General features: G+C 39.7%; 1 protein-coding gene across 1 annotated transcript in view; it reads left to right on the top strand.

The window, feature by feature from the left end:
- The window catches only part of DNAJC12 (DnaJ heat shock protein family (Hsp40) member C12), a 53547-nt gene that overhangs the window by 22106 nt on the left and 14094 nt on the right, over nucleotides 1-17347 (top strand). Inside the window, exon 3 of the mRNA XM_007940702.1 lies at nucleotides 11429-11568. Coding sequence (XP_007938893.1) covers nucleotides 11429-11568 — 140 coding nt within the window. The remainder of the gene's footprint in view (nucleotides 1-11428; nucleotides 11569-17347) is intronic.

Here is a 17347-nt window from a genome sequence, read left to right on the forward strand (position 1 = left end):
TCTGTGTTAATTGGTTTCCCTTTTCTTTGTTGAAGAGGGTCTGTGCAATCCTTCTGCCTAGTCCGCCATCTTGCCCCGCCTCTCCCTCTAAATTCTTGCTCAGTTTTCTGTGTTTCCCCTCTCAGTGAATGGTACCATCATCCACTTGGTTACTCAAGAAGAAACCTTATCTCCTTCCATTCCTTGAGCCCCCACATCTGGTTGATGACTAAGTGCTGTTGATTTACCTCACAAATAGTTGTCCAGTGTTTCCTCCATCCTCACTGCTACTTACTGTAGTTAAGCCACCATCATTTCATGTATGGATGTCTATAGCAGCTCTTTAATTGGTTCACACATTAAGAGTCATCTTTTTATTTATGAAAAAAAAGATTAAATATGAGCAGAAAGGTAAAATGAACACTACAGCAAACTACCCAGTTTACAACTTACCAGTGCCATTGAAGTCCCTTGTGTATCCCTGCTCTGATTTTATCCTCAGGGTAGGTAATATTAAAGTTGATGATTCTTCTTCCCAGGTGTTTTTCATGTGTTTACTATATATGTATAGTCTGTGTGTGTGTATAATGTATGTATATATGTGATTTTTCCATAATGAAAATATTCAGCTTAAGATGTGTCAGTAGTTCCTCATTCACAAATGATAAAAACCAAACTCCTCTTTATTTTAAATTTACTCTTGTCTTAAATTTTTTTATTAATTTTTTTAGAAATCATTGATCCCTTTGATTTTCATAAGTGGATGATTTTTCAGTAAACGAAATCATCTTTTATTAGATATTTAACTACTGCTTTTGCTCGTTTGATTTCTTCCCCTTTTTACTAAGGTGTAACTTGTTTATGGTAATATGCACAAATAAGTGTAAGCTTGATAAATTTGTGCATATGTAAAACCCAGTTTAACTACTGTCCAGATTAAGATATGGCACACTTTCAGCACCAGCAATTCCCTTCCGTGTTCAGTCTCAAAGCTAGCACGTTCCCTCATCTTTTATTTCACCATAGATGAGTTTTTAACCTACTTTTGTAATTTATATAAAGGGAATCATACAGTATGTACTTGTTTGTGTGTGGCCTCTTTTGCTCAATATTAGGTCTGTGTTATTCATACATACTATACAATTGTACACGTAGGAACTGTTCATTCTTGTTCTTGCTGAACCTTTGGGTACAAGCCCCTTGTGTTGGGACTTCCTTATCTCTCCATCCTCACATTTTCTTCTTCACCACATACTTTGAACTCCTGTTTCAGCCATACACAGCTGCTTTGGTTCCCTAATGTGCCCTGTTTTTACTACTTTCCCAATCTTTATGTATGCCTCCTCTGCCTGGAACTCCCCCAAGGACCACACACTCTCTGCCTTGCTTTGCTTGTCTGGGTCCTACTCTTGGGCCAAGTCTCAACTTGACCATAACTTCCTCTGGGAAATCCTATGTGCCACAGAAGCCCAGAGCACCCTGTTATGGCAGACAGCATGCAGTGTATCACACTGTCTCCTTGTTGCCTGTTTGCTTATTATTTATACTGGAGACTCTGAGGTAGACCTCTTAATTGTCTTGTTCACAGTGGTATATACCCTACACCAAGCATGGTGCCTGCCATAGGACAACTGCTCCATGTAATAAATGATTTCTTGAATGAGTGAATAAATGAATGCATAAACATTTCTTTTGGAGACATATCAGTTACCTCTCTGAACTAGGAGTTAATATTAAGATAGATGCCCAAGCATAAAACTATACAAATTTGATAAAAACTTAAAACCCGCCACCACCTCAGGTTATTCTTTAACTGGGTTCTTTTGCAGTGAAGTGTGACTTTGAATTGTTCCTTTGTCCCTGAAAAACAATTTCTGGTCAGGATGCATGATGAATCACTGTGCTATCATTGCCATTTCTAGTTGCCATAGTGATGCAGTTTTTCATGTAAGGGTTACCACAAGGCTTCTTGTTCAGAGAAATACAAGACTGTGTAAATATTGTTTAAAATGAAAGGTACACAGACATCAGTATCTTCCTTGTCAGTCTTGCTCTTGATAGATGAGTCAGTCTTTGGGTAGGGATTGTTTCCAAACCTACTTAAACATCCATTTACTCAATTTGGTATTGATATGAATTTCTGTGTAAGTACTTCTTTACATCCTTCTTAGAGTAGAATTAAAGTACTGAAAAAACTATTTTAAAATTATAAATAAAGCATTCCCCTGATACTGAATTTTAGCTCATTAGAAATTTGGATCACAATGAACAGATTTGGAAACTGTTTCATTAAGGTGAAAGGTTAACTTATGGAGGAGTTGGGGGTTGTTACTGTGTGCCATCGGAATGACTCCAACTCATAGAGACCCTATAGGTCAGAGTAGAACTGCCCTGTTGAGTTTCCAAGGCTGTAATTTTTACAGAAGCAGATTGCCTCATCTTTCTCCTGAAGAGTGGCTGGTGGGTTTGAACAGCTGACCTAGTGGGTAGCAGCCCAATGCTTTAACCACAGCACCACCAGGGCTCCTTGGCCTGCAGATAGAAGAAGTTAACTTTGCGTATATATCCACTAAAGGTAGTCTCAATCTTTGCTGTTGAAATTACTGATTTGTTAGCATGTTGGAGGGGTAGATACAGGCACAGGCTCTATTGTCTGTCTTGTAAGTTGACCATGGGCAACTTTTCTGAACCTCCGCGTTCTCATAAGTATAATGAGTAGACCAATATATTTACACAGGTCAGCTGTGAAGATTAAATGAGGTGCCTTGCATACAGAGAGTGCACTATGGATGTTGACAATTATAATTTAAGTGGATTTTCTTTTCTTGCTTTCATGCAGCACTCCAAGAGAAAAATTTAACAAAATTAGCTAGTATTTTTTTGGTAAGTACCCATTAGATCATTCTTTCACTTTTTTCCCCCTACATTCTAAATCTGAGGGCTTTAGGTGAATTCCTCAGTGGTGTAAATTATTAACACATTTGGTTGCTAACTCAAAGGTTGTAGTTTGGAGTCCACCCAGATGTGCTGTGGAAGAAAGATCTGGTGACCCTCTTCTAACAAATCTGCCATTGAAAACCCCGTGGAGCACAGTTCTACTCTGACAACATGGGGTCGGGGTGATACAAGAAGGACTGGTTGTACTCTTGGGTCATTGAGTACAAAAGCTCCTGTCAGTGCCTTACGTAAACAGTAAGTGTTTCAGGCTAACATCTTATTAACTCTTCTTTGACATGAGAGAAGGAAGTTCCACAGTAAACTAAGAACCTGTGAAATGGTAGATTTGTTGTTGATGTGTGGACTTCAAAGACAGTTAGATACCTGAAGGAGACGTCTTTGTCCCTTGCTAACTGATATCTTTCAAGGTCTCATTGTTTTCTTACTTTAAAATATCTTTATTGTCCTTTACCTTAGAATAAAAATAATATAACAGGAACAAAAAAAACTTGAAAGTGAATGTCTGCTCTAATCTCTCCTGCCAGAGAACCACTATTAACAGTCAGTGTATTTTTCAAAACATACTTCTGGCATCGGATCATTATTATTTCTCAAGTAGTTGTAAATATTTACTTTAATACAAATTCTGTTGTGAAATATGAATTTCAGCAATGATGGGTCTCTCCTCGTCCAGAGCAAAGAAGAATGAAGAAAATCAAAAGTTCATGGAAACAACTAGTCCTAGCACCATCCAATCTGCAGCCTGTTTGACTATGAGACCAGAAGAACTAGATGGTGCCCGGCTACCAATGTCAACCACTTGGAAGGGGATCTACATAGGAGATCCTGGATAGAGAGGGAGAACACTGTGGAACAAAACTCAAAATCATTTGGAGAAAAAAATAGGGGGGGGGACCAGGTTTGCTGGTCTGATAGAGCCTGGTGGAACCACTGAGACTATGGCCCCTAGCTGCCCTTCAGGTCTGGAATTGAACCCACACCTGTGGTTGCCAGCCAAACAATGTACAGGCATGTGAGTTAAACATTTACTTGAGGTAGATACACTCCTTGGAGAGAACAATCATGGGAGAAAGAAGGGCTGTTAATGCACATGGACACAGCTCAGGGGGCAGGAGTGTATGGAGGGATGGACACAGGGAAGAGATAACTATCAGGAGGAAGGAGGAGAGGAGCTGTTGCATTGTGGTAAATTGTCAATGTCACGAGACAAAGTGTATGTGAACTGCTGTATGGAAAGTGAATTTGCTCTGTACATTTTCACCCAAATCACAATTAAAAAAAGAAAAAGAAAAAGAAATATGAGTTTCACAAGTAGATCTATAAATTAAGTCAGTTTCAAAGAAGCTCTATAAGTTAAATCAGAATGTTTGCCAAGGGTTCCGGCAGCATTTAGTTGTATAGCTTATAAAATGAGATGCCTATTCCTAGAACTGGTAAATGTTTATCTTGTATGATTCATTTGATTAGCTGATATATTAAAAGACAAATATAAACTCAAACTCATTTTTATTAAATGTGGAGCAAAGGATAGAACAAGAATACGGCTACATATTAGGAAAGATAAGGTCTCTTTTGTTTTCAGCTTATCAACTGTTGTTGAGGGATTGACATCAGAATAATTCCAAGCAGGCTTCTTGTGTTCTGGAAACTCTGGGAAGTGAAGCCAACAGTAATGTGCAAAGAGAAGGTGACTTCTAGATAAAAATGTAAATTTTTACAGTCACTGCATTAATAGTAACTGGCAACAGTGCCATGGTGATAATTTAATGAGCTTTTTGTTCTTGTTGGAAAAAGTGACATCTTATTTATACAATGAGACATTTACATTGTCATCAACAGAAAAAGTTACTCACTGGAGCAAGTTGCTATGAGAAGATGAATTTTATTTGTTTTCTCATAGTGTCATAGTATTCCACTGTGTGTATGTACCATAGTTTGGTTATCCATTCTTCTGTTGATGGGCACTTAGGTTGTTTGCATCTCTTTGCTATTTTGAATAGTGCTACAATGAACATAGGTGTGCATATATTTGTTCACATTTTCTCATAGTTTCACCATCCTTTCAATTAGTAAAGAGCCCTAGTGGTCCAGTGGTTAAGTGCTTGGCTGCTGTGTTAGACTGGGTTCTCTGGAGAAACAAAACCAGTGAAGCTTATATATATAGAGAAAGAGAAATTTATCTTAGGAAAATGGCTCACACACTTATAGAAGCTGGCAAGTCCAAAGTTCTTGGATCAAACGTCAAGCTGGAGGCTTTTCCTGACTCTTGCAGCAGTAGGGACTGAAAAGCTCAAGGTTGGCAGGCAGTGTATTGGCTGTTGACTCCAAAAAATGATGAGTCCAAGATCTCCAGGCTGAATGGTGGATTGTTTGCTCATGGACAGTTGGAGGCAGCACAACAGAATCCCGATCCACAGAAGAGTGTCTCTCTTCCCAGGATGTCCATAAATATACTGGAAGCAGGCCACACCCTTAGGGAAACCTCCTTTCAGTGGATTGGCTGCTCAAAACATAATCATCTGATCCCATTATTGGAACAACCCACATCACAATTGCTTCAACCACATAGAATTGTGGTTTAGCCAAGTTGACACACAGCTCCAACTATCACAGCTGCTAAACAAAAGTTCAGCAGTTTGAACCCACCAGCCGCTCTGTGAGGGAAAGATATGGCATCTGCTTCCATAGAGACTACAGCCTGGAAACCCTGTGGGTCGGTGCTACTCTGCCCTTTAGGGTCACTGTAAGTTGGAATCCAATGGTTTGCACCACCTACTGATTTTAAGTTCTATCAGGGTGATTCTGATTGCATTTCCCAGGGTTACTATTAAAATAGTGTTAATTCATGAAATGTTTTGAGGATATGTGTCATTTGTTTCAGGAGATCTGGTGGGGCCTAAGGCATTTGACTGCTAACCAGAAGTTTGGTGGTTCAAACTCATAAGTCACTCCATGGAAGAAAGATGGGGTAATCTACTTCCGTAAAGATTTACCACCTTGGAAACCCAATGAGGGTCACTATGAATTGGAATTGACTCAATGGCAGTGAGTTTGGTTTTGGTTTGGTCACTTGTTTGGCTCTTGGAGCTCAAGGAATAGCATTATATAAATCTTTTTTTTTTCTTTTAAAATTTTTATTGTGATTTGGGTGAAAGTTTATAGAGCAAATTCACTTTCCATACAACAGCTCACACACCTTGTCTCATGACATTGACAATTTCTCATAATGCAACAGCGCCCCTCCTACTTCCTTCCCCTAGTTATTTCTTCCCTGTGTCTTTCCCTACCATGCACTCCTGCCCCCCAAGCTGTCTCCATGTGCATACCCAGCCATTCTATTCTCTCATGATTGACCTCTCCAAGGAGTGTATCTACAAAATATAAATGTTCAGCTCATATGCCTGTCTTTTGTTTGGCTGGAAGCCACAGGAGTGGATTCAATTCCAGACCTGAAAGGCAGCTTGGGGCCGTAGTCTCAGGGGTTTCACCAGGCTCTATCAGACCAAAAAACCTGGTCTTTTTTTTTTTGTTGTTAATAATTTTGAGTTTTGTTCTACATTGCTGTCCCATTCTCTCCAGGATCTCCTATGTAGATACCTCTCTGAGTAGTTGACAGTGGTAGCTTGGCACCATCTAGTTCTTCTGGTCTCATAGTCGTATAGGCTGAGGATCGCATGGTGTACCAATGGCTTGGACTAATTGTTTCCATGTGCCTTTGGTTTTCTTCATTCTTCTTTGCTCTGGACAAGGAGAGACCCATTGTTGCATCTAGATGGCCACTTCCAAGGTTTTAAGATCCCGGTTGCTACTCACCAAAGTAGGATGTGGAACAATGTTTTGTGTAGTCTTTTATGCCAATTGACCTTTATGTCCCCTGCGACTATGTTCCCAAGCCCACTGGTCCAACTACTTGCTCCCTCTGGGTAGCTGCCTGTGGCCAAGAAGTGCCTACAACATTGCCCCTTGTTGGCTCTACCATATATATAGGAAATCTTATAGAACATACAAATACACTTGTAGAAACATTGTCTGCCAACCCTATACATGATTTTGGGTACACTCCCCCCTGCATAGACATACCTAATAGTTCAGCCTGTGCACCCATCTATCTACCCGTATAGCCATGTTTGCCTTCACTGACAATGCAGTACTGTATGTGCAAAAGGGTTAATCTTTGTTGTCTGTACCTCTCATGCACCTCTCTATGTCTTCCTCTTCCTCAATGCCACCATGTTGATCACTCATATTTGGCACATGCCCTTCTCTTCACCCAAATCAATACTTGTCTCTACCTATCTACCAGTGTTCCCTCCCCTCCCTTCCCACCCCTGATAACCAACAAAGAAAATTTCCTTCCATATATAAACCTTTTCTTGACTTTTTACAAATTCAAAGGCATTTTGATTTCCCTTTCTTAGCTTATGGCCCTGGCTAGGACTTCCATTACAGTGTTGAATAGAATTGGTGATAGAAGGCATCCTTGTCTGGTTCCTGTTTGCAAGGGGAATAGTTTCAGTCTTTCACTGAGAATAATGTTGGCTGTTGGTTTTGCATAGATGCCTCTTATTATGTTGAGGAATATACCTTCTATTCCTGTTTTGCTGAGAGTTTTAATCAGGAATTTGTGTTAGATTTTATCAAATGCCTTTTCTGCATCCCTTGATATGATCATGTGGTTTTGCTTTGTTTTATTTATGTGGTGGATGACGTTGATTGTTTTTCTAATGTTGAACCATCCTTGCATACCTGATGTGAACCCCACTTGGTCATAATGAATTATTTTTTTTATATGCTGTTGGAGTCTATTGGCTAGGATTTTGTTGAAGATTTTTGCATCTATATCCGTGAGGGATATTAGTCTGTAATTAAGGAATAACATTATATGAACTCTCAATATTTACACTCAAAATAGGAATTCATTCAACAATTCAAAAAATTCATTCAACAAATGCATTTTGAGGACCTACTACATTGCTTGGGAGCTCTGGTAGCGTAGTGCCTAAGACTTGTCTGCTAACCAGTGGTGGTTCAAACCCACCAGCCACTCCTTGGAAGGAAGATGGGGCAATCTACTTCCGTAGTGATACTGCCTCGGAAACCCAAGGAAGGGTTGCTACGAGTTGGGTCCAACTCGAGGGCACACAACAACAACAACAACAACAACACTGCATTGCTACTTTGTTAGAGATGCAGCAGAGAACAAAATAGAAAAAGTTGCTGCCCTCATGGAGTTTATACTTTGGTAAACAAATAAATGCATAATAGCCAGGGTTAAGTACTATGGAGAAAAGTAAAGACAGGCATGGGGATAAAGATATGGGATAATGGGGGTTGTTTTTGCCATTTATATAGTGTGGGCAGGCATGGGCTCATTAGTAAGGCCCTTTGGGTACTTGTGTTCTCAGCAGAGGGGACAGGAAGTGCTGAGGCCCTGGGGCTGAGGTGTGCTTGATGTACTCAAGGAACAGCTGGGAAGCCAGTGTGAATGGAACAAAGGGAAGTCTGGAAAGTAGAAGGATATGAGGTCAGAGAAGGAAGAGAAGGGCTGGAGGATGGGCAGAACATGTCAGGCCTAGTAGCCATGGTAAGACTTCTGGATTTTATTCTGCGAGAAATGAGAAGTGGTTGGAGTTTTGAGCAGAGGAGTGATATCATCTAACTTACTTTTTAAAGAGATCACTGTGTGGAAAATGTACTGCGGAAGAAGCAAGCAGGGTGATCAGTTAAGAAACTACTAATGCAGCCAAGTCCTGGGCTTGGACCAGTGAAGATGGTAACAAGTAGTCAGATCTTGGGTATATTTCAGAGGTAGAGCAAACAGACTTTGCTAATGTATTAGAAGTGAGGCGAGAGAAAGGGAAGAGTCAAGGATGATGCCAAGTGTGTAAAAAAAAGAAGTATTTCCTGACTTCCTAAGCAGAACCACTCTTGCCTCTATATTTTTCATGAATCACGTTGTATTGAATGATTTGTGTATATGTCTACCTCCTTACTAGGCACAACATGGATCTTATTGATGAATGATGAAGTTATTATTATCCCAGAGTTGGAGGAGAAACTGGGGATTAGAAGGCAACATGCATCGCAGAAAAATGGAAGGGGCAAGTGTTAAGGATTGAATTGTATCTCCTCAAAATATATATTGTAAATCCCAATCCCTACATCTGTGGATGCAAACACAAGCATGGGGTTTTCTTTGTTATGTTAATGAGTCCATTAGTATAGGGTGTGTCTGAAACCAATCACTTTTGAGATCTGTAAAGAGCCAACAGGCACTGAAGCAAGCACCCACGAATGGGGGAAAGGTAGGTGCCACCCGGAGATCTCCAGGGAACATGGAGAAGACTGCTGGAGAAGCTGAGATAAGGATTTCACTCCAGATCAATCATAGAAAGCCTTCCCATAGAGCTTGGGCCCTGAATTCAGAAGTCTAGCCTCCTAAACTCTGAGAAAATAAATTCTGGTTCCTTTAACACCATCCACTTGTGGTATTTCTATTACAGCAGCACTAAGAAACTAAAGCAGGCAGGAAGCTAGTCAAACGTGGAGTGGAGAGCACCAGTTGGGATCCCAGCAGTCTTGAGTTTGAATTATGGTTCCATCACTTGAATGTGGACTTTGGGCAAGTTACATTAACTTCCCTCAGCCTTAGATTCTGTAAAATGGGGATAATAATGATACTAACTTTACAAGGTGATATTATCCCCATTTTACAGAATCTAAGGCTGAGAGAGGTAATATAACTTGCCCAAAGTTACCTCATAAATTTGTTGAGGAGTTCTAGTGGCATAATGGGTTAGAGCATTAGGCTGCTAACCAAAAGGTTGGCGGTTCAAATCCACTAGCTGATCCATGGGAGAAAGATGAGGCAATCTACTTCTGTAAAGATGTACAGCCTTGGAAACCCCATGGGACAGTTCTATTCTGTACTATAGGGTCACTATGAGTCGGAATCAACTCCATGGCAGTGGGTATGTATGTATAAAGTTGTGAGAAAGAAATGCAATCCAAGTCAGGCCTTATCTCAGTACTTCCCATTTCTATGTCTATCATTGGCCCTTTCACAAGTTATCTTTAACATTCCTGCTCTCTGAACTATCTCTCTGTGCAAGTACTGCCTTTCTGATCTCCCATAGTTGGTTGTTCTAAGGGGTGACGTACCTGGTGTAAATGTTTAAAATATGCCTGTCTGATATTTGACTGGGAGCTCTGGTGGTGTAGTGCCTAAGGCACTTGACTGCTAACCAGAAGGCTGGCGGCTCAAACCCACCAGCCACTCCTTGGAAGGAAGATTGGGCAATCTACATTTGTAGAGATACCGCCTAGGAAAAGGAGGGATTGCTATGAGTCAAATTGACTCGAGGGCAGTGAGTGTGGGCTTTTTTTTTGGAATATTTGTCTGGAAGCCACGGGAGTGAGTTCAGTTTCAGGCCTGAAGGTTGATTAGGGGGTACAGTATTGGGAGTTTCACTGGTCTCTATCAGACCAATAAGCCTGATATTTTTTATGATTTTGAATTTTCTTCCACATTTTTCTCCCATTCTATTCAGGATCGCCTACATTGATCGCTTTCTGAGTGGTTGACAGTGGTAGCCAGGCTCCATTTAGTTCTTCTGGTCTCAGAGTCATGTAGGCTGAGGTTCACATAGTCCACTAGTCCCTTGGACTAATTGTTTCCATGCATCTTTGCTTAAAAATACACTTGATTTTTGTGTATTGATCTATATCTTGTTCTGCAGAAAGTTTTACCTTTAGTGAGGGGTAGAAAAGACTTAGAAACTGTTTCCATCAGGGCCATTAAAAGTTTCTATTGTATTCCATTTGGTCACAAGATTAATGACAAAAGCTAACATTTATCAAACACCTGTCATGTTACTTCTTTGTGTTATAACTGTTCAATGGCTTCCCATTGCTCTTACAACAGGAAAAGAGACCAGAAATCAGACTTCTAAGACCCTGAACGACCAGATCCATTTCTGCTCTGCAGTCCCATCCTTCATTGTTTTTCCCTGTATACTTCAGCCACATTGGCATCCTCAACTTCTTCCATGCTTCTTCCTGTCATAGAGTCTTCATTTCCACTGTTCCTCTTGCTGAATCACTACCAACTCCCCATGCCATCCTCCCCCAATAATTACCACCAGTAATGGCTGCACTGTACTTCTTTCTAGTGGGCAAAACTATAACTTTTCAATGTCTCTGTCGCCCACTAAATTGAACGTGTATATATTGTTCACAACTGTGTCACTAGGATCCTGCACAGCACCTGGAACGTAACTGGAACTCAATAAAGGGAGGGGATAAACTGTGTCAGGGACTTTATACACATTATCTCGCTTATTCTTAAGGTACATGTTACAAACGAGGAAACTGAAGCAGAACGAAGTAAAGTGGCCCGAAGTCACATAGCTAGTGAGTGGCACAGTCTATGTTTTTGAGTTTAAAATAACCCCTCCTAGGAGAAGTGTTCATCTCTTGATTTGCCTTCCAGTGGAGACTTTCCAGAAACTGCAGAAGGCAAAGGAGGTTCTGACCAATGAAGAGAAACGAGCCCGCTATGACCACTGGCGAAGGAGCCAGGTGTCGATGCCCTTCCAGCAGTGGGAAGCTTTGAGTGACTCTGTGAAAACGGTGGGTTTCTTCTGGTGATGATGTGAATTAGTGAAGCTCAGACTGCCCAGGGGTTAGACTCATGCAGTGTCCGAAAGAGCCAATAGGCAAGAGGAAAGAGAAGTCCAAGAAGCTGGTAGAGGCTGGATGTAACTCAGTGTTCACAAAATCTTCAGAGAAATTCACCATTGTGAAGGCAATGCATTGGTGTCAGAAGAGCCTGTGACCACCATTTTCAATTGCTTTGGCTGTTTGTTTTGGTATAGATCCCCTCCATTATCATTTATTGTTTTGTGCATTTTGGTAAATGTGACTTGCAGGTTCCTCATCTACTGTACTGTTGAATTTTGAAACATTGCAGATTTATCTCCTCCAAGTTCAGATCAACTTGCTCTTTTTTTGAGTGACTCAGGCTTATAGAATTTTTTTCTCTCCTTTCAAGATTTATAGATTTGATTAAAAAAACAGGGTCTGATTGATCAAAGAAAGTTATCATTTTTTTTTTGTAAATTTTTCCTATTGTAAATTTATGGTGAAAGAATTATTGGATAGATGTTAAAATAAGTAACTTTTTTAACCATTATCTTCTTTCTTCGTGCCATTAAAAAAACCCTAAATATCAAGATAATCTCTACAATACTGAAAATGATTATTTACTGACTTTTACATATTATATAGAAATGTAATTTTAGCAGTTGCTATATTCTTAGGCATGATTTATTTCCCAGCTTCTTTCCATAGCAACACTATTCTAGGACATGAGACTTAGAATACTGAAGTTATCTTATAGGCAAGTTTTCAGCAACAGTTGTTAGAATTAATCTATAAAGTTATTCACATCTATTATATTACAACCCAAAGCGTTTGTAAATTTTTTATTTAGATTCTCTTTTAATAGTTTTTATTTTAAGAAGACTTGAATAAATTATTTTTAAACTGGTTAAAGGAGGTCTTTTGAGAGTAAGAATGGCCTTTGAATAACAGGGAAGAGCAATGCAAAACTCTGAAAGTATATGATTAAAGCCACTGTACCTAAAATAAAAAAAACTTTCCTTCATCTTGTTTTAGAATGAAGAATATAATCATATGTATTTGTTTAAAGTGGGGTAATTATTTGTGTGAGACTAACCATATGATTAGTATTAACCATATGATCAGTACACACATACACCCACATAAAAAAAACTCGAGGAAATCTTTCTAAAAATAATGACTTAACTTCACATACTTGAAAAATGAAATTTTCCCCCTTTTCCATTGTGTATATCCAAATTTCCTTGTTGACTCTGACTCAGTAAACATTGTTCTACCACCTCTGCGTAACCATATTCCCACTCTCCGAAGTGAGACATTGTGACTGCTACTGAATTATTGACCCTTGCTATTCTAATGCCGTTTTTTTTTTTTTTTATTAGGATTTGGGTGAAGATTTACAGAGTAAATTCACTTTTCATACAGCAGTTCACATATACTTTGTCTCATGTCATTGACCAAAATTTACAATGCAGCAGCTCCCCTCCCACTTCCTCCCCATAGTTACCTCCTCCCAGTGTCCATCCCTTCATACTCTTCGAGAGGCCCATTGTCTGCCAACCCTGTATATGATCTTGGATACACTCTCCATTTAGACATACATAATTGTTTAGCTTGTTCACCCATCTATCCGTCCCTATCCCCATGTTTGCTTTCATTGACAACTCAGTATTGTATTTTCTAATGCCGTTTTGATTTACTTTTTATTTTTCTGCTCAACTTCATCATTTAATTTTTAACAGCTAATATCAAGTTAGCTATAGATTTTCCAAACACTTCTCCAAATCCTTGTTTTAGTTCCTATTGCCAACTCCATTTAATATTAATTTCCTGACTCCAAACACATCATTTCTGTTTTGCATTTAGCTTATGAACGGGAGCTCTGGTGGCGTAGTGCCTAAGGCATTTGATTGCTAACCAGAAGACTGGTGGTTCAAATCCACCAGCCACTCCTGGGAAGGAAGGTTGGGCAATCTACTTCTGTAGTGATACTGCCTTGGAAACCCAAGGAGGGGTTGCTATGAGTTGAATCTAACTCGAGGGCAGTGAGTTTTGTTTTTTTGTAATTATGAATTGTTTAAGGCTGCATTGTTTGTCTTGTCAGCAAAGTGGAAGTAATGTGCTAGGCTTCCATTTGGTTTTGGATATTTTTTATTTGTAATGCAAAAAGGAAGAGCTGCATGTCTTTCCGCTTTAAATCAGCAGTGATGTTTTTTCTCACATAGTTTTGTTTGAGCTAGACCTTGATTTTTCTAATTTGCTTTTATTTCCTTTGCTTCACGGACTTTGAATCTGCTATACCGTCTCACATGTTTTGTACCTCATTGGCTAGACATCCTTTAATTTTCTTTATTCCTTTCTTTTCTACTCCTCACAGTGATTTCTGCACATTGAAAACCTCATCTGTGTCTACAGCATCTTAATTGTTACTTTCTGTGTGCATTTATTTAATCTGTTCATTCTTTTGCATTCACTACTTTACAGAAATTAATAATAGGTATAATACCTACTATTGTTCATCACCTAATAGATCATTGTTTATCCTTCTCTGCAGATAAAGAACACCAAGAGAGTATTTGGGTTAGGTATTTAACATGTGCCATTCTGACAATAAAATGATTATAATTTTAGGAGTTGAATTCAGGTGGCATTTATTTAAAACATACCTGAACAAAAAAAACCCTAACCTTCATATCATCAACGCTGTATTTCTGCTTTTCATTTAAGCAGTATAATCCCTCTAAGGATCCCTAAATGGTTAGTGTTAAGCAGTTGGCTGCTGATCAAAAGGAGCCACCTAGTGGCGGTAGAAAGACCTGGCAATCTGCTGTAAAGATTGTTGTTAGGTGCCCTCGAGTTGGACCTGACTCATAGCGACCCCTCCTTGGGTTTCCGAGGCAGTATCACTAGGGAAGTAGATTGCCCAACCTTACAAACTCGAAAACCCTACAGAGCCGTTTTACTATGTCACGTGGGGTTGCTGAGTCGAAATGGACCTGATGACACCCAATAACAACAACATAGTTCCTCTGGAGTCGCTGGGCGGTCAAATCACTAACACGCGTGGCTGCTGCCGGAAAGGTTAGTGGTTTGAGTCCACCCAGAGGTCCCTTGGAAGAAAGGCCTGGTAATTTACTTCTGAAAACTCAGCCATTAAAAGCATATTTCATCCCTGACACTTGAGGTCTCCATGAGTAGGAATCCACTGAACTATTTTATTTTATTTTTTAATAATTCCTCCAGAAGGAATAGCATTGGTTGGAAGCACTGTAAATTCCAGTGCATTCAAGGCAGGACAATTGACAATGAGATTTTGCAGCATTATACACAGGCTCCTGTTGAAGGTAATTTCCTTTGGGAGAGTTCCTCAAATGAGCCACGGCTTTGGGGTGGCATATTTCTGTCATCCATGAGTGAGGAAATTGTAACTGGTATTTTACCCCACACCATGTCTCTGTCATTTTACAAGCTATTTCTTTTTAGAAGTTCTTCCTGATAGTTTAATTTGTAAAAATATTTGAAAAATTCCTCCAGTTCAGTGAATAGGATGGAAATTTAAATTTAGACACGTGATGTTGGTTTAAACTACAGGGATATGAGGTGAAGGTTTCAGTGTTCCTGGCATTTGAGATCCTGGGATAAGTTATTTGAAAACAGACCTTTCAAGTGAGAAGAATCTTAAAGAAATTTGTTATTGTCATGCTAAAGGTTTTACCCTGAGGGATCCAGAGCCTGGATGACTCTAGCACCACAATATCAGCAGAAGGGCTTTAGGATGGCTGGGGAAAATGGTTGTAGCAAAGCCACAGCCAACACAAAATATTGAAGAAGTTCTCCTAAGCTGTTAAAACTGTCCCATGCCACATCAACTTTAAAAAAGAGTTAACAGAAACACTTTTTTTTTTTTTAGTGAATTAAACATTTGATGAATCGATTGCTTCTGGGCTGGTTTGTTGGAGCTGCCAGTCACCCCTCTGTGGACCTACATGTCTGCTGATTGTTTCTGGGTTTCTGGAATGGGCAAGGCATCCTTGGGTTCTGTCCAATTTGCCACCGATTACTAGGGAAGCTTCTGACTAAGCTTGTGTGGCAACAGTTTCTCCAGCCAGATGGGAAACAGTATGTAATTCTGGGCCTGTTCAAAAGACAATCTGTCCCAATTGGATACTATCCAAAAGCAGGTCAGAAAGCACCAGGCAAGTAAAAAAGTCACTCAAGTGATCCGGGATAAAAATAGCCCATCAATTTTCTGTAGTTATTCAGTTGATCTGTGGCTACTCTGAGGTGACTGATATCTTTTTCTATTGTCTCAGTGTTTCCTGGCATGTACACAATTTTTTATATTCTAGTGCTGACCAAGGTCTAGAATTTAAGAAAATAACTTTCAAGGGGAAAAAAAAATGTTAAGGAATGGTGGTAAACTAGTTCATCGAGGAGGCAGAATAAAAACATAACCAATGTCACAGACCATGGATTGAGTGGCCTTTGTACCGTACTAGGTGTCTTTCAGTGTTGGTTCACTCTGTCCTGATTTTCTGTCTTGGAAAGTTCATTATTTTGCTGCCAGGACTCTCCTCTTCCTCGTTTCCCTTTTAGTCTCCATACACTGCTATCCTTTGATATTTTTATTGATATTTGATATTGATATTCATTCAATAGAAATGAGTCACTCCACAATGGACTAGTTTGCTTGATGTTAGTGTACCTTCAGTGGAGCTAGGAAATATGTTCTGTAAACAAAGAAACTAGTGATTGGCAGGTTGCAAACCAGGCTCCTTAGCACCTCTCTTACATTAGTCATTTGACTGAACCACAGAATGTGAGAGGTGCCTGCTTTATACAAGGATAGATACAGTTTAGGCTTTTCTTGTGCTTTTGGGGCCTATGATTAATCTCTGAACTACTGGCTGAAAGGCTGCCGGCAGTTCAGACCCCCTCGCAGGTACCTTGGGTGACAGGCCTGGCAATCTGCTTTTGAAAAGTCACAACCTTGAAAACCCTATGGAGCAGTTCTACTCTGAACACATGGAGTCACCATGAATCAAAAACAACCCGCCAGCAGCTAAAAATTTATTTAACAGGCATCAACAGATAGGGGTCTAATAAGAAAATACTTTTTTCTGATTTATTCTGGGTATAGATGAGTGGGACCACTATCTCAGAATATATTTTCACTGAGGCTTTCAAAGCATTTACTGTAGGTGAGTCATTAATCCTCCCCACCTATCTAAGGCTCACTCTTTGCAGTTGAGACTCATAGTGACTCCACAGGACAGAGTAGAGCTGCCCCATAGGGTTTCCAAGGCTGTAAATCTTTACAAAAGCAAACTACCACATCTTTCTCCCATTGAACAGCTAGTGGCTTTAAACCACCAGCCTTTAAGTGAGCGCTTAATCACTGCACCACCAGGGCTTCTAAGGCAGACTGTATACTCTGGCATTCCAAGAGAGAAGTACTGAGCACACAATCAATACATCAATACAATCAATACATCAATACAATCAGTACATCAAGTACAGACCGCCTAGATGACTTAATAGCACTTATAGTTCATGTTTTTAGCTCTCTGGGCCCTGAATTCTTGAATTTCTTATTCTCTGTTTTTCAATAACCTTTCCTAACATCGGTGCCCCTCCTTAGAGGAAGTAACTGTGACCTTTGTCTATTCTATACCCAGGCAAAAAACTCAAATCAAACCAACCAAACAAATATTATTCCTCTCATATTACTGGCACCCCAGAAGCTCTCCACTTACATATTTTGCCA

This window comes from Orycteropus afer, unplaced genomic scaffold (assembly GCF_000298275.1).
Source record: "Orycteropus afer afer isolate SDZICR_OR568_19922 unplaced genomic scaffold, OryAfe1.0 scaffold00070, whole genome shotgun sequence".
NCBI classification, from domain to species: Eukaryota; Metazoa; Chordata; class Mammalia; order Tubulidentata; family Orycteropodidae; genus Orycteropus; species Orycteropus afer.